Below are 18,679 nucleotides of genomic sequence, written 5' to 3'. Positions count from 1 at the left end.
TGCATTTCTAAAATGTTACAGAAGTGATTCTTATGCACAGCCAAGGTTGAGAAATGGCCTAGAATTTTATCAACATCTTGTGTAGCGTCTTATTTAAAATCCTCTAGAGTAATATGGAGGTGTAATTAGGTTGAGTGCTGTTGTCACCTAAATTCAGCTTCCATTTCCTATGTGGAAGACTCAGTCCCAAGATAGCCAGAATTAACTCTTATGACGCTGTAACCATGCAATGTATTGTCAAAACTGGGAGACTACTGAGATGCTCTTAGTAGTTCTGATGGGCCATGGGCATAAAGTGGGATAGTCTCAAGCAAACTAGGACAGTTGTTTACCCCATTAAAAGATTATAAACTACAGGCTATACACAGAATCATTTACACAGGTTTAAGAAGTCTGGAGCACCATATAAACACATACATTAAACCAGACCCCATGACTATCTGAAGAGCTATCTGTCAAAATATGTTTCATATATATATAATATTAATTTTTATGAGTCATTTCTGAAGGATATAGGAATGAACTTTATTAGTGTGGGATACATAAAGTCCATTTATATATCTTTTTCTAAGAAAACTTATTTTTGTTGCTGATATTTCCAGGAAGGCTACTCTGACACAAACAGGATTTTTTAAAATAAAACTGGGCAGATATTATGCCTGGAATCTGTGGTGACTGTTTCTCCTGATTAAATAGTCTTTGCATACTAAATTTTTTCCCCTTATTGTTTTTAGACTCCTTATGTTCTTTCCTCTTAGGGAACCTGAGGTCTGACGTGCAATTCACTACATGGGGATATTTTGGGTCAAAGAATCTGATGCTAAATAATGCCCATTCCTGTTGGCAACTTACAGAGGGAGGTCGTGGGTATGTGTCGTAAGGGGGCGGAGGGCTGTCCTGTTTGGGTGTTGATGGAGTATCTGCTTCTTCCTTGTCACTCTCACTCCAGTAATCTGTAAATTCACACACACAGATACAACATTCTATTAAATATTTCTAGCCATATTTTCATTCTATTAAATATTTCTAGCCATACTTTCATTCTATTAAATATTTCTAGCCATATTTTCAAGAACACACACTACCAGCTAACACAAAGACATTTAAATTCCACTCCTATACCCTGCTCCACAGCACCCACTACTCCAGGCCCACAAACTTTTATTTTGAGCTGGGTGTTCAAGAAGAAGGAAGAGTGCAATCACTTAATTCCAATAAAGCATGCAATTATACATAGCTATAATTTTAAGGAGTTAAGAAAAAGACACTGCAGAAGTCAAATCAGGTTTAGGGTGCTTTAGATTCCAGGCCAAGTTATTCTGATGCTTGAATTAGTGAATAATAACACATGATGCCTCTTAAAGGTGTATCATTTTACCATAAAGATGAATACTCAAAGAAAAGCAATATATATACAACTGTAGATCTCTACAGATATAAACAGCTCCAAAAATAATGTTCTCAATTCTCTTTTCTGGCTCCAATTCACTGGTTATCTAACAATCACTGTTTCCAGAGTCATGCTGACATGACTCTCTATAACACGATACTCCCACCTCTACTTGGAAACACATGGCAAACCTTGATTCTTGCCAAATGCAAAAGGGCAAATTTGCTGATGTGGGCTGCAAGTTCCAAACTTCTAGAACTACTTAAAAGGGTAGAAAATGTAAGCCGCTAGACTTGGCAGAGCTCAGGCAAGAGGGAAAGGAAAAAATTTTGAGACATAAATTAGTTGAGTAAGTAAAATACAGCACAAAGACCAATAATCAGAACCTGTTCCACTAATAACGCAACCACTCTTAACTCTGGGTTAATTCTTTATAAGATTTACGAGGAAAAACCTGTAAGTATTACCCATTTTTATTCTTAAAAAATCTAAATCAAAAGAACCATCATTAGGCTTAACTGATAATCAGATTTAGGTGAAAAAACTATGGCACATACTTTTATAGGAACCTCTTTCCACCCAGGAATCTTTTACTGTAATATTTATACATATTTTCCTTGTGGTGCTTATGAATAAGTATAGCTAATATTTATTGAGTACTTACTATATGCTGCACATACTTTTATAGGAGTCTCTCTCCACCCAGGAATTATATATATTCTTATATATAAAAATTATATAATAATTATATATATTTTCCTTGTGGTGTTTATGAATAAGTATAGCTAATATTTATTGAGTACTTACTATATGCTGAATAGAAAGTAGTAGAGCTGGGATTTGAGCTAAGAAATAGCCTTGCCCTAAACCTTGGAGGGCTATCACTGGGACTCTTGAATGACACACTGGGAGAGTTTAATTTGACATATATTCATGATGCTTTGAGCCCTCCTCCTCCTGCTGTTCTGTAACTCTGGCTATCATGAAAAGAAATTCTTTAGCAGTGGAGATTATTACATTCAGGCCTCAAAATACAAAAACCTTGAAAATGCTATTCCTATTTTAATTATTTCCTTTGACTAAAAGATAAGCAGAAACTACTTAATCCAAATTTGTGTCTGGTATTTATAATGGATCATGCTGGTGACAGCTAGTATACTAAGCTTCCTCTAAAATATGAATTGATATAGTTGCCCAGCGATATACACAACAAACAATGGTGGGAAAAGCATGAACTATATACTTGGGCAGATGGAGGTTCAATTCTTGGTGTACTACTTACCATCTCTGTGCTCTTGTGATGGTTACTAAACCAGAGTCTGTTTTGTCATCTGTAAAAGGGGGCTAATAATAACTGACTTTCAGAGTCGTGTATACGTGTGTGTGGGGATGGGTACTAAATAAGGTAATACATATTCAAGTGCCTTGCACCTTGAAAGCACTCGATATTAGGACCCCTGATTTTCTTTGGTGGATTTATAGGTAGCATGCTAGGACAGTCTGACCCAGATCACAGAGGAGGTAAATGCCTTGTGTTTATCTTCTTGGACATCAGTTTTTTTTTTTTTCCTCGTAGCAAGTTCCAGCAATGAAAAGTGAATTCTGTAGCTCTGGGATCTGGGTTAGGCAGTTTTGTGGGAGTTTGAAATACTATAAGGAAGTCATTGCTGGAGGTAAATGGAATAAGCACCACCCCATCCCAACCCTAAGCAGTGGTTTGCCAAGATCACTTTGCTCTTACCTTTCCCACTATTTCCTGAAACTATGGCACCTGTGTTGAATTTCTCCTTGACCTCTGTACTGATTCCTTGGGGGTCTCAAGGAATTAGCACCTCAAGGGGTCCTTAACAGCATGCTGAGAAGGAGATGGTCACCATTTTATCAAGATCTCTATAGCTATCACTACAAGTGACAGATGTGGGAGAATCTGCTTTTCCACCTCAGTTAAATTAGGGAGAATTCTAGTCCACTACTTGATGTAATTTTTGGTTTACTAAAAAGTACCATCAATCTATAGCTTATTTGGATTGCCAAATAAAAGACTGAAATTCCCCTTTGTAAATTAACTTCATTTCTCACAGTAAGTTGTAGGTCTTTGAGAGAGCAATGACAGAGAAGAACCTACATAGAAAACCCAGTCAGGCTTCTTTTGGGTTTGTGTGGAAAATTATAAGCACATTGTTTGCTCAGGAGGCTGAAATGAGTTTGATTTTCATTCTATGAGCAAATTATTTTTCTTAGCTTTCCATTTAGCAAAAATAAATGGATACTTTTAATGTCTTGCAGTGATATTCAATTTTATATGTAACTAATCATGAATAAATAGTGCCATCAATAGAACAGGAAGATTTCCACTTTCTTCTCATGTTGATACAAAAGGATAATTTGAGAAACTTAACAGAAGACCATGCGGGAGGGGAAGAAAAAAAGAGGTTAGAGAGGGAGGGAGCCAAAACATAAGAGACTCTTAAAAACTGAGAACAAACTGAGGGTTGATGGGGGGGGGAGGGGAGGGTGGGTGATGGGTATTGAGCAGGGCACCTGTTGGGATGAGCAATGGGTGTTGTATGGAAACCAGTTTGACAATAAATTTCATATTTAAAAACAAAAGGATAATTTGAGAAAAATTACTTTTTCATCTAGAACTACCAAAAAATACAATATATTTCATTCATTTTTATGTGATTAAAGCTTTAGGAAGACATTGTGTGACTGAAAATATGTGTCATGAATGTCTGACTTGCACGTGGAAAAATATAGAAAAATTATTAACAGGCAATTAGCCAAATTTTGATCTTCATGTAATTTAGTGTAACCCTATTTTCTCTAAGTACAACAACAAATAATGAAAGAGAAGCCCACATCCTTTACACTTCTGTAGCTAAAGATACTAATTCATTAAACTTTTATTTAAATCAATGAAAGAGTCACTTTGAAGCTGCAATGGATATTTAAATAAAAACAGTGTTTTGGAGTTACTCCTTTGCATGTTTGTGAAATATTCCCAACCTTCAACCACCTATATTTTGTATGAAGCTTAACTTCAGTACTGAGAACAGTACTCGGAAGATGTCAAATAATTCTACAGAAGTGTGGAGTAGACACATGCATACAGTTGTTTTCTATATAGAATACCATGAGACCTAATGCAGAAGGTAGGAAGTCTATTATGTTTCTGACCTATGTTAGAGTGCCTGAGAAATATACACTCTACGTGGAAAACCAAATTATTTCAGATATTCTGGTTGCGTGCTAGCAAGGGAGACATGACTTGTTAACTATTATAAGCTTCTGCCAATTACGGTCTACTACTGCAGAAGGTACTAAAATATGCACTCACATGCCAGACCAGGGCATCATGAATCCATGCATTGAATAGTTATTGGAACCTGTATGTACAGTATAACTTACCAGTTCCTTAATCCATAATGATATATGGCTATATAATACCACGTACAAAGAAAATTAACTAAAATCAAGACCATGCTAAACTTCAAAATAAGAAAGTTAAGCTTGAGAATTCAAGATTCCTTCTTTATGCAAACCGAGTTTTTCAAAGATTCATTTCCTATCAGTATACTGTCTATACTTTTAATTTTTGCATCTTAAAAAAATCAGAAACAAACCTATATGCACCTATAAAATACAGTTTTATGCCTTTAAAAAATGTGAGAAGGAAGGCTAAGAGATTTTTTAGTAGTCTTAACACAATTTTAGGCCTATAAATTAAGTTGAAGTACGAAAAGTTTAAATAAACTTAAGTAAACTGTTAACAATGAACAAATGTGGCTTAATAACTGGACTGACACCCCATAGTCCTGGCTGGGATTCACCTGTGCACCCTGATTTGATGGAGATTGTTTCCTCATTATTTGTGGAAGTATCCATGCTGCTTCCACTCCCAGGAATGTTTTATTTTGTCACTTTCTATTTTTTAGACACTTATTATTATTTTTGAAACACAGAAAGAGAGTACGAGCAGGGGAGGGGCAGAGAGAGGACACGCAGAATCCAAAGCAGGCTCCAGGCTCTGCTGACAGCAGAGTTCATGGTTTGATGCAGAGCTTGAACCATGAACTGTGAGATCATGACCTGAGACGAAGTCGGATGCCTAACCAACTGAGCCACCCAGGCGCCCCTTTTTGTTACTTCCTATCTACTTCATTCTCATCCCGTGAGAATAGGTTCAAAATAATGGAGTCAACATAAAGCCTTTCCCCACTCCCTTCCTGGAAGCAATCTCTCCAGCTTAATTTCCACAGAACTTGATTTGTACTTTCTTACATTTCATTTTCTGTATTATATTAAGAGGATCTTTTCTACTAGAATTCAGTGTAATTTCAGGCAGGATGGGCGCCTATTTCACCTTAAGTCAATCAGTGTGCTAGTTGAAGGCCTTACACAGAAACACTTCATACTGAATAAAATATCTTCTCTTTCTCTCTACTGCTGACTTTACATCAGCCTCACTGATCAACTTCTCTAGCAAGTTATTTCCTCATTAATTCTGCCTCTTTCCCAGGTTTTTTTTTAAATTTTGCATCCACTTAGCAAATTTTTAAAAAATCAGTTTCACATTGTGCAACCATTAGTACTGATCGATTTTATGTTGTTCTTTAATTTTTTTCTGCTGTTCTTCAATTTTTCTTAAGCAATTTCAAGTGTGTATCTTTTTTTAAATGTTTACCCATTTATTTTCAGAGAGCATGTGTGCACAAGAGCACTTGAGTGGGGAGGAGCAGAGAGGGAGAGAGAGAATCCCAAGCAGGATCTGAACTGTCAGCGCAGAGCCGGATGCCAGGTGCGAACCCACGAACACGAGAACATGACTTAAGCCGAAATCAAGAGTTGGAGGCTCAACCAACTGAGACACCCAGGTGCCCCTCAAGTGTGTATCTTTGATATCCTCAACAAGATGATATATTCCTATTGGCAGGAATCATGGTTTGCTATTTCTTTGAAATCTTCCTGCCCTAAGTCCTCACCCTTCACTGCCTTACTCATCCCCATTCTGTGGCCTGCAGGCCAAATGAGGCTCTCTGCCTATTTTTATATGGTCTGTAGATCAAGAACAGTTTTTACATTTTTAAATGGTAAAAAAAATCAAAGGAAGAATAATTTTTTGAAATGTAAAAAATGATATGAAATTTCATTTCACTGTCCATAAGTAAAGCTTTATTACAGCCCAGTCAGAATCCTCATGTGTGTACAGCTGCTTTCATACTGTAACAGCAGATTTGAGTAGTTTAGACAGAAATCTTATGGGCCTGCAAAGCCTAAAATATTAACTATTTGGCTTTTCACAGAAAGTTTCCCAACCCCTGCCCTAAACATTTGCTGACAGATTGGTTTTGGGATCTGGATATCTACTTTAGATATCTCTAACCTTCAGCTTTTACATGTTTAGAAAAGTTTTGGCTGAGGTTTTACTTTGAGAGGGAACACAAGGTTTTTAGAATTTCCACATAAACAAATAGTCTATGCCCACTGGAGACACAACTAGAAATAAGTTTGTATATATATATATATCAATCTGTAGAATTCTTTTAGCTTTAGGAAGCCTCAAAAGATTTCCAAAAACAGTTGATGCTTCCAAGGGATATATAATAAACACTTTTTGGAAATGTAAAGCAACTTCAGAATGGTGACCACAGCTTTCATTAAAATTTAAATCTGTATAATGACGTTGTGTTTTGTATATCTGAGGTCAATACTGAGGCAAGATCCATAAGATCACAGAATTACAGAGTAACAGAACTGAAGAACATAACCAACTGAGATAATTTATGGAAGGAGGAATCATCCATCTGAACTCTTTGCATAAAAGTCCACTTAAATGTCTATGACACCACTAAACAGAAAAAAAAAAAACCTCACCAACAAGGACCTGGACTCTAGTCAATATTTAGGACCAATTACAGATTTTTAAATTTGTAAGATTTTTGTCCTCCATTGGAAACAGACTGAGAGAGACAGCAACAAACTCCACATCAGCAGCTCCAAAATTTTTAGAATTTATTCCCCATCTGTTTGATTTACTAAACCTCACCTTTAAGATGGTATGGTTTGGATTCAAAGTGCAAAAAAGAAAAATAACCACAGCCTGATATATGCATTTTCACTCAACTGATAGTAGTGAATCACTGTATAGGATAACAGCAGAACAAAACAAAACAAAAACCCCAGAACTGTAAAAAAAAAATTCCTTTACCTTGTTCTTGCTTAATCCTCTCTCTTTCTGCATATCCTGCAGTCAGCATATTGATTCTGTTAAGCCACCTGAAAAAACAACTATTAAAATCAGTAACACTGCAATTGAATTTCGTATATTTTACTTTTAAAAAATATTTATTTTAAGGATAAAGAAGATGTGGTATATATACAACAGAATATTATTCGGCCATAAAAAAGAATGAAATCTTGCTATGTGCAACGGCATGGATGGAGCTAAAGTACATTATGCTAAATGAAGTAAGTCAGTCAGAGAAAGACAAATACCATATAATTTCACTCCTATGTGGAAATGAAGAAACAAAAGGAATGAAGTGGGTAAAAAGAAAGACAAACCAAGGAACAGACTCTTAACTGTAGAGAACAAACTGATGGTTACCAAAGGGGAGGTGAGTGGGAGGATGGGTAAAATAGGTAATGGGGATTAAGGAGGGCACTTGTTGTGATGATTCCTGAGTAATGTGCCGAATTGTTGAATCACTATACTGTATGCCTGAAAGTAACACTGTATGCTAACTATACTGGAATTAAAATTTAAAACTTAATAAAAATGTTTATTTTAAAATGTTTAAGAATATATGAGATAATTCTACATAAAAGATGTGTTCTTTGCTATTCTTGACACATCGAGCTTTCTTTTTTTTTTTTTACATTTATCAAGACAGTCTCTTTGAGACTTTTATTTTTTTTTTCAATACATGAAATTTATTGTCAAATTGGTTTCCATACAACACCCAGTGCTCATCCCAAAAGGTGCCCTCCTCAATACCCATCACCCACCCTCCCCTCCCTCCCACCCCCATCAACCCTCAGTTTGTTCTCAGTTTTTAACAGTCTCTTAGACACATCGAGCTTTCAATGAGCTGTATAATTTGCTGTGGTATAAATTGCTGCCACAGTACAGATGATATTTTGATAGAAAAGTCTTAAGCAAACCTGTAAATATATGTAATATAGAGGGTTTTAAGATGATCAGAGCCCTATCAATTCTATTGCTCCAAATTTAGAAGCAGTCCAAATATTTCTGCTGTTTGTTTCTTCAGAACAAATGCTCTTTTAATATAATATATACTGATGAGAAAAAAAGTTATGGACCTTGCCGGTCAAAATAAATTTCACTATGAAGTATTAGTTTTGATGAAAGTTATTTAAGTTTAATGTTCCAGGGGGAAACACATCTTGGGAGTACTTTGGAAATTTGTCTCTAAATACAATTTGTTTTCTAAAGACCAAATGAGCAAATACAATTTTAACCTCTATTTAGATCTTAAAAACTTATTTCCATGAACAATAGTAACTTCAAAATAAATCTTAGTTCTTTCCTCTCTCAGTAGTGATGCTATTTCCAGTGTTTTAATCTCTATCTTTTGTTCCACCAGGTCTCTCCCTGTGTTAGTTATTCCAGCTCTTTATACTGTACCAGATGATCAAATAAAATTAACCTGATAATTTCCCATTAGCTTATTCGGAGGTATGATCCACATATAATTTCCCAAATCAGAAATTGAGGAAAAACCCCTCTTCCAAACTACCTCAAGTTTGGAATCAATAGTATAGTTAACATCATTAAACTGTGGAATAATCTGATCAAGATATATTTTTAAGAAAAAATTGTTTGAGAATTTTTTCTCCCAAGAGCTTATCTACTGTGTCAAATGAAAGATGATGCTTTTTTCAGTGACTCATATATTTCATCATTTATGCCCAGCAGTATTAACTGGGCAACAAATAGTTAGAATATCTTGGAAAGGGAGGAAACTTGTGTCTCTAATTGACAAAATCACATCCATGGAAATTTAAACTTCAATGTTAAGAATAAGTCACCTAAAACCCAACTTTATTTTGAGAAAGCCTACAATGTAATTATCACCTTAAGTATTTTGGGGAAGTGAAGAAGGGAGTGGACATAAAGGAAATAAAATAAAGATTGAACAAATAAATTCAGTAGCATAGTGTACACCCACTCCAAAAAATTACAAATTATAAGTTAATAAGTGAACTTCATGATGAGTAACCTTTAAAAAATGACTCTAATCTTAGTTAAAAGGTCAAAATTGAAATTTAGTCTATAGGTCATTTGTAGTGAGAATGGGGTTGAATTTGTACTACAAGACAAATCTTAGCACTCTTAGGAAAGATGTGCCTGGCGCTTTTGGGGTGAAAATGATGATAACAGTACTACAGGAACATATATTAGTGAATTTTAATGAAGTACCTCAAATTGACTATTATTTTTTAATATAGATAAACCTAGACATTGTTTTATTTATTTTTTATTTTTTATTATAATTTATTGTCAAATTGGCTTACATACAACACCCAGTGCTTCTTTTTTTAATGTTGATTCATTTATTTTGAAAGAGAAAGAAAGCGTGAGCAGGGGAGAAGGGAAGAAAGAGAGGGAGAGAATTCCAAGCAGGCTCTGCACTGTCAGCACAAAGCAGGATGTGGGCCTCGATCCCAGTAACTGTGAGATCATGACCTGAGCTGAGATCAAGAGTCTGATGCTTAACTGACTGAGCCACTCAGGTGCCCCAACCCCTCCTTTTTTCTGAGAGAGAGAGAGAGAGAGAGAGAGAGAGAGAGAGAGAAGTGGGACTCACCTGGGGCTTGTGTTTTTTTGTTTTTTGTCTTTTTTTTTTTTTTTTTTTTTTTTTTTTTACCCTAAGCGGGACTGGAGCTCATCTGAAATGGGGCATGAGCTCACATGAAGCGGGGATCATGCTCACCTGAAGTGGGGCTCGTGTTCACCTGAAGCGGGGCTCAAGCTCACCCAATGTGGGACTTGAACTCACCAACTGTGAGCCGAAGGCAAATGCTTAACGATGAGAACCCCTCATATTGACTATTATAAAAAATATCACTGAAATTTCATTTTGTCAGAAGTTTAAAGAACAATGAGGTCTTTATGAGATGAATTAGGAAACTAAAAAAAAGGCTTCTTTGATTTTTCAGTTCAACAAATTTACTAAGTGCCTGCTATATGCTGAACAATGAGCTATGTTTTGGGGGCACAAAAATGAATAAGACATAATTCCTGCCTTCAATGAGTTCCAGAATTGCTAAATGTCATAAAACAATTGAAAAATTAGCCTACTTTTAGGAAGAAAAATTCTGTTCATGATAAAAACTCTGCAGAAAGTATGTGGATAAACTCAGGTCAGCGTGCATAGGCACAAAAGGCTGAACACTACACAATCGTTGGTGCTGTCTTCGGTAAACTTGTCTTCAAGGCCTCAACTAGAAGAGGCTTACCTATATACTTGCTGCAGTATAATTTGGTATTTATAGGCCATTATAAACAGCAGATACATATGCATTAACTGAGTCAAGTAATATTTATTGAGAACCTATGTCTGCAAGGTACTGTTATTCTAAGCTCCAAGGATAGAGAGAAACCAAACAAAGTGCCTGCCTTCTCAGGAGACTACATCTTAGGGCAACAGATAATAAACAGGGATACAAATAAACATATGTCAAGTAGTGTCAAGTGCCATTTACAAAAATAGCAACGTAAAAAATTAGAAAGTCAAAGGTGCTAAGGATGGGGGGGCGGTTAATTTAAGAAAAGGTGGTTAGGGATACAAGCACTGAATTTAGTGATGGGGAAGGGCTTTGATATGAGGTCCACATTCAGCACCTTACTCTGTCACTGATGTTTTAAAACAAGACAATATAGGTAAGGGGATATTGAGCCTTCCCATGAAGCTATCAATAACTAACAAAGAATTGAGAGGAAGTAATACTAACAAAGTATTGAGAGGAAAAAAATGAGTAAGAACTATGGGAAAAATGTCCAAAAAGTAATTACCAAATAGAAATGAGTGAATCCTCACAATTATAAAGACCTAAGTGCTGACATAATAAGGAATATATAGGCCAAATGAATTCAGTAAATAAGTCTCAGAATACTTGAGAAACATGATATTTTGTTTTCTTCCCACAGATTTCACAAAGACTGGCAAAATTTTTTTTTCATGTTTTAATGCTCATTTCTGAGGAGGAAACAGATGGATGGTGGGGGGGGCCTCCAAAGTATTTTTGCAAATTACCTCACAATCAAACTTACAGTTGGTCAAAAAATGGAAGGTGAGATTTAAATATTTCACGCGTGTGTATATGTATACATATATATGTATATATATATGCATATATCTGGGTATATGTATATACATACATATATTTGGGTATATACAGGTACATGTAATTAAATTTACTTTATAGCTCTTGTCAAAACTTGCACTATATTTTTAAAATGTATATGATAGTTTTTTGGAAATTAAGAAATAACCAGATAAAGCTTATAGCTATGATTAGCATAATTATAATATCATAAATATAAAATCTCTGAAGACTTAGGTACATTCCTTTAAAATATTATATATAGCATGAACCAACACCCAGATTATCTTGCTGTTAAGTAACAATCAGGTTCCTGAACAAAAATCTTTGGAGGGGATCTCTCCCAACCTCTAATCCTCTATTTATTTACAGCACTGATGTTCCTCCCGTCTATTAACAAGTAATTTTTAAGAACTTGCCTATTGAAAGTAGACATTGAGAATATGATTATAAAAAAAAAGAAAAAGAAAAATATAAAAGTCCATTATACTTAAAGTTTTAAAAAAATTCAGTATTTCAGGACAATTTAATTCTGAAGTTTCTAGTGTACCATAGCAAGGCTTACATAAAACAGCACTTTTAAATGTATGATGTGGAGATGACATATTTGATCAGTTTCACATTTTCACTTTGACTCATTGCTTAGAAAAAACAACAAAAACAACAAAAACAACAAAATGGGTTTGCTTTAGCTTCTTTTTTTTTTTTAAATTTTTTTTTAACGTTTATTTATTTTTGAGACAAAGAGAGACACAGCATGAACGGGGGAGGGGCAGAGAGAGGGAGACACAGAATCGGAAGCAAGCTCCAGGCTCTGAGCCATCAGCCCAGAGCCCGATGCAGGGCTTGAACTCGCAGACCGCGAGATCGTGACCTGAGCTGAAGTCGGACGCTTAACCGACTGAGCCACCCAGGCGCCCCTGCTTTAGCTTCTTCTATGATATCCTGAATCAGATACATCTATAGGATTATTAGGGAAGAGCAGTGACATGACACACTTTTGAAGTTATTGCTAACACAGGGCAGGGAATAGAGACCAGGCATGGTTTCGTACTTCATAAAAAGACCATGATTAGCATGTTTCATGAATAATTAAATAATGTTAATTCTTAGATAGAGGTGGTTGTATTCTAGTGTATCCATCTTGTAAAATAGGATAATGCTCATTTTTACCACTTATTTTCTGCTTGGTCATGATGTAAACCCCTCATATTCATCCCAAAGGCACTGTGCTCAACATGTGATAAAATAGTGAATAACTAGAACAGTAGAATTATAAAATTATTAAAACAAAAAATAGAGTATCACAACCTCTCCTTACCCCATGAACATGTGAATAAAAATTTTCATTTTGAGAACAAATTAAGGAGAAAAAGCTCTCCAAATTCCAATTGCCTAGTGTGAAATTTCAAGAATGGTAATGTACATCAAAAGAAGATTTTGGGAAGTACAAGAAAGACTCAGTTCCCTTATTAATAATAAACATTTTATCAAGTGTTCTCAACACTTTTGTTTGCCATTTCCTTGTATTCATATCCTTGCTTTAGGACAAACCATGCCTGTACTCCCAAGTGTCAAAACACCAAGATCATTTATAAAAGCATATTAAGTGTTCATTTAGTGTGCTCAAGTACATTTATAAAGTTGCTCGATTTTGTGCTTAAAAATATCTGGATACTAATTTTTTTGAGACACATAAAGAAAGGTAAATGGGGGCAAAAGCCCAAAATATATGAAAGGGATATACATTGCTAGCAAACATTTACATAGCACTTATAATTGAGCAGGGACTGTTGTAAGCCCTTTATGTGTGCTCATTTGCTCCTGACAAAAGTCATTTGGGTAGAGATTATTATTATGTCCATTTTTCAAGGGGTCAATACCTGTCATAAAGAGGTCCAGTTCTATATCCAGGATCACACAGCTAGTAAGTGTGAGATCTGGGATTTGGACAGTCTGGTTCCAAAGTCTATTCTCTAAATCACTATGCTGTGCTGCCTCTCCCTAACTGTTGGCAAGTTATGTATGTAATATGTACTGCCTGCTAAAGACCTGTAAAAAGGAAACATCTGAATCTTAAACCTAATTTCTATAAATCTAGAAAAGAGAGAGGGGAAAGGAAGGAAAAGGAAGAATCAAATTCATAAATGCTAAAGTGGGAAATCTGAAGCAGAATGTTGTAGATGATGGAAATTTATATATACACATATATATATTTTTCCCCCCACAGCTCCAAATGACCATGTAGCCAACCATCTAAAGTTTATTCATTCATTTTGAAAGAGAGAGAGAATCCCAAGTAGGCTCTGTCCTGCTGGTGCGGAGCCTGACACAGGGCATGAACCTACAAACCATGAGATCATGCATCACCTGAGCTGAAATCAAGAGTTCGACACTTAACCGACTGAGACACTCAGGCGCCCCAACCATGTAGCCATCTAATCACTTGGCTGTATAACCTTGTTCAGTGATAGAAGGAAGGTTACAGAAAGAAATACTAACTTTGTTTAGGACTAAATAATTGAGATGGATGTTATGTCATGAATACCCAGCACTTGGAAGAGTCAGGTTTTTTGGTGAGTATCTTTTTTTTCCCCCCACCTGGGAACACATTTTAAGACATATCTTAAAAAATTTTTTTTTACTGTTTTTATTTATTTTTGAAGGAGAGAGAGAGACAGAGCATGAGCGGGAGAGGAGCAGAGAGAGAGAGAGGGAGACACAGAATTTGAAACAAGCTCCAGGCTCTAAGCTGTCAGCAAGAGCCCAACGTGGGGCTGGAACTCACAAACTGTGAGGTCATGACCTGAGCTGAAGCCAGATGCTCAACCGACTGAGCCACCCAGGCGCCCCTGAAGACATATCTTGAAATGGACTTTTAAAAAAATCTTCTATTTTTTACAGTGGATTTTTTTGGTCTGTATATGGATTCAGGCATATTTTTGGTAAACCTGGTAAACAGTCAACAAGTTTATTTTGACTTTTAAAATGCTGTTCTCTGAAGTTAGGTATGGCTACATGCAGCAACGCCCTGAGTCCATTTTATTTTAAACTGATGTACCACAGTGACATTATTCTCTAAGCATTAATATGGAAAACTTAGAATTATAAGCCTAACTGACTTTCTAAGTACTTTGAAATTTTAGTAACACTTTACCTGTTCATATCATCAAGATGCTCAGCAGCAAAATAAAAGCTTTTGATTTTAGGATGACACGCTTTGAATGCACTGCAAAAGGAAACAAAGTATATTTATTTTATTTCAAATTGGAAAATAAATTAGAACCAAATAATTTTTATAGGTAAAATTACCTCAACATCTAACCCGAATTCACATATATAATGCTTATGCCATGATGACAGAAATCAGTAAAAAATTTTTACTGCCCATAAAACTGCTTTGTTTTTACCTCAATTTGAAAGCATTAGAGAAGTGACCTATGATTTAAAAGCTAGAAATAAAAAAAAAACAACAAACACCCTTCCCTTCTCTCCCTCTCCCCAAATAAAATCAACTCACTATTTCTTGCGGCATTCACTGGCTCTGTCAATTTTAAATTCGGGCAGACTGATGAATCCTTCTGCTTTTTCATCCTAAAGAGGCAACAATCTTGTTTAGGGTGTTATACACATAGGTTTGAAGCTGATAATACTATAGACCTACACCTTAAAAATATAAACTAATAAATCTTTTTACTTAATGTCTCAAATTTGACATTTTAGAGATTAGAGTTCCACTCTTACTTGTTATATTCCATTAAACTGAAGATATATTTTGAACATTTAGAATAGTACAAATTAAGATACACACAGAAATTCTGAAAAATCCTTTTTATATTAGAATGAAGATAGAAAACTATTTAAATTCTCAAAATGAAACATGATTTATGAGTAATTTTCTCACCAGAATGTATATATACTTTTATAACATATAAAAATAACTTCAGTCCACATTCACCATTCACAATTTTCTGTCACTTTTAATGTTCAGATGTAAAATATATGGATGTTTACTAATTCAATTCCTTTTCTGTCTCCAAAAAAATCTTTTATCAAACCTGAATTAAATATGTTGTATAGTCCAGATTTTATAAATGAAATAAGTTGATTTTATCTTCAAATATCTAGCTTGGTATACATGCTATATATATAAAGATCATTTTCCACTTGGAAAATTGAATGAAATCCTTAAAATCTTCCTCTCTCTAACGTGGGATGGAAAAACAAGATAGGAGAATTATCCAAAATCTTATGTTAGATACAAATTATTCCAAATAGGCTAAGACTACCCTTGGCTAAATCCTTTCATTGTTGTCCTTTTCATGCTCATGACCAAACTCCTCAGACTTTTATTCTCCCAAACTTTTTGATCTGTGCTGTATCAGTTAATGGCCCCTTATATAACAAGTTCAAGTGAGGTTACACCCCCATTTGCTAACCTTAAAGAAAAAAAAATACAAATTCTCATTCTTTTCGTGTGCGTGTATGTATAAATGTAAAACTTAATAAAAATATGATATTACTGATAGTGACTGAAATGTGTTATAAAAAAGAGAGTATTATAACTTTTTCAATATTTTTTTAGTATTTGAGTATTTTTTTCTTCCAATCTTGGTAAATAAACACAATAGTCTCAAATCTCTTTCAACTTTGATTTCTGTTATGTCAACCTTGATGTCTTTTAACTTAAAAATTCTATATTTCAAACAATTTAAAATATTTCGGGGGATAGATACAATCTTCCCATAATGATGTGATGAGAGATTTCTCCTAAAAAATCACACTAAGTTATTCTTACAGTGTATACTAGGAGATTATTCACTCATTTCTTACAAGGCTAACACAGTAATACCTCTGATCGAAACTTAGCAACTGTTCAATAAAAAAGGGCCTCAGTTTTTAATCACTTAAACTTTAAAAGAATATGATATAGCATACAGCAGAGAAATCTACAAGTGACCTTAAAATAAAGGGAAACAAAGGCTATATTTGGATAATACTTGATTGGCATATAAAAAGTATTTGATATATGTTACATGAAAATGTTGGTAAAATTGTTTTCTATATCTAAAATAAGATACACTTAGTGAAATAGAAGATTTTTTAGGTAATTATGTGATTGGCACAAATAATATCAAAAGTGCAGAAAATAACCAAATCCTTTTATATAATATAGGCATTTGTATTAAACAGCGAAAGATTAATTTGAGATTTTACAAATGAAATTAGAGATCAATTTGAAAAGTATTACTAATAGCATATGTTTAGTGAGGATTGAATGTATGCCAAGCATTGTTCTAATTGGGCTTTACATGAATTGATTCTTTTCATCCATATGATAGCCCAGTGAGCTCGGCTCCATTATTACTCTCCCTCTTTGCAAATGAGGAAGTTGATGCATAGTAATTCAGGTGGGTTAATTCTATTCTCTAAACCATAACAAACATAACTTCTCTACATATTTTATGTTATAATCGTAAGCATAATTATATTGTTAAATTATATTTCAAAAATTAATATTCAAATGCAAACTGATGAATACCTTAACATAATAGTATTTCTGTAAGACTAGTCAGCACACTATATTAAACTATGTACATTTTTTGAGAAAACAAGTTAACAATAGAAATTATTGTTAAAAAAACCTTAATAAGGTGAACTGACAGATGGCTATGGCAAAAGAGTGAAAATGAATGCAGAGTCAAAGAAAATATCAAGGAATAAGGTATACTCTTGTGCCTCTGTTGTGATAGGTGGTAGGTTATAATATAACTACTCTGAATAAAGATCTGTTTACTATAAATGAAACAGGAACTCATAAGAACAATTTAAATATATTATATATACTCCCCATCCCCATCCCCATCCCTCAATTGGGTCAAATGAATACTTGCAGATTTTCAACTAGTCTTCTAGTTCACATATTCTTTAAGAAAAACAAATAAGTTCATGCAATATTAATTTACTTAAATTACTAGAGGACATCTTCCAAAAACAAAGAGAAAAAAATAGAAAACTTTGAACAAAAGTGAGACATTTAAAAATCTATTTCAAATTTCCATGTATAATCCTTTTAGTTAAGCTATTGTTGGAATTAGTTTGATATTTCTAATTAGATACACAGAATTTTGTCTGTTTCATATATGCTGCCACATTAGAATAATTGAGATAACTATCTTTCCAGAACTCCCAAAATGCAATCATTTTAAGAAGGCAGATTAAAAAATAACTAGTGGTACTCTCCTGAATTAGCATTAAGGTGGTTATATGATTTTAAAATCTAAGTCTCAAAATGGTGATTCTTTGGGTTAAAGATAGAAAGTGGATCAGAAAAAATATATTTTATCTTACCTCCTCATTAATATACCAATATAGAGATGCATCCTTAAGGACAAACCAATATTTCTTCCATTTCTGTGAAAAATAACTCTTTGCATCTTTCTTTTTCCAAAGCCAACCTTCACAGTCACCTCGTCCAAGATCTTTGCAAGAAATTCGTCTTTTGCTCTTGCCAGCTATAGGACCTAAAAATAATAGTAGGTAAAAGTGCTCTTTTCATTTTATACAAGTGTGAAGGTAGAAGATTAATCTATAGCTCATTAAAATAAGTCTGGGTATTTAACAACCTTAAAAATTCTTATTTTTACATTGTATCAGAAGAGAAAACTATGGGAATCTTTAATACCTTCCTCCCCCCAGATAAGTGACATGCAATGTAATCAGAATTGTGTAATCCCAGTGTCAAACCCTGTTGAGACCATTTATTGTAAAAGGTACCCCTAGCATCACAATTGAAGGAGAAGCTGGTCTTGGCAGCTCTTACTAGGGAGCTGTGCTCTTGCAAACCACAATGGGCTCAGGCAAGAGAGGATGGGCAAAGTATGCTGGTGACTATCACGGTGCAAAATAAGCAGCTATATATTTCATTTCACTTCC

General features: G+C 34.6%; 1 protein-coding gene across 4 annotated transcripts in view; it reads right to left on the bottom strand.

Annotated features, from left to right (window-relative positions):
* Nucleotides 1-18,679, bottom strand: part of CNKSR2 (connector enhancer of kinase suppressor of Ras 2) — a 301,223-nt gene that overhangs the window by 47,205 nt on the left and 235,339 nt on the right. For all 4 annotated transcript variants that reach the window (XM_049643574.1, XM_049643575.1, XM_049643576.1 and 1 more), the window contains 5 exons: nucleotides 18,095-18,267; nucleotides 15,264-15,337; nucleotides 14,901-14,972; nucleotides 7,602-7,669; nucleotides 853-953 (listed from right to left, as the gene is read on the bottom strand). In XM_049643574.1, coding sequence (XP_049499531.1) covers nucleotides 853-953; nucleotides 7,602-7,669; nucleotides 14,901-14,972; nucleotides 15,264-15,337; nucleotides 18,095-18,267 — 488 coding nt within the window. The remainder of the gene's footprint in view (nucleotides 1-852; nucleotides 954-7,601; nucleotides 7,670-14,900; nucleotides 14,973-15,263; nucleotides 15,338-18,094; nucleotides 18,268-18,679) is intronic.

The sequence above is a fragment of the Panthera uncia genome, chromosome X, assembly GCF_023721935.1.
Source record: "Panthera uncia isolate 11264 chromosome X, Puncia_PCG_1.0, whole genome shotgun sequence".
Classification (NCBI taxonomy): Eukaryota; Metazoa; Chordata; class Mammalia; order Carnivora; family Felidae; genus Panthera; species Panthera uncia.
The sequence above is the reverse complement of the archived record's forward strand: the minus strand, read 5'-3'. Positions and strand labels throughout refer to the sequence as shown.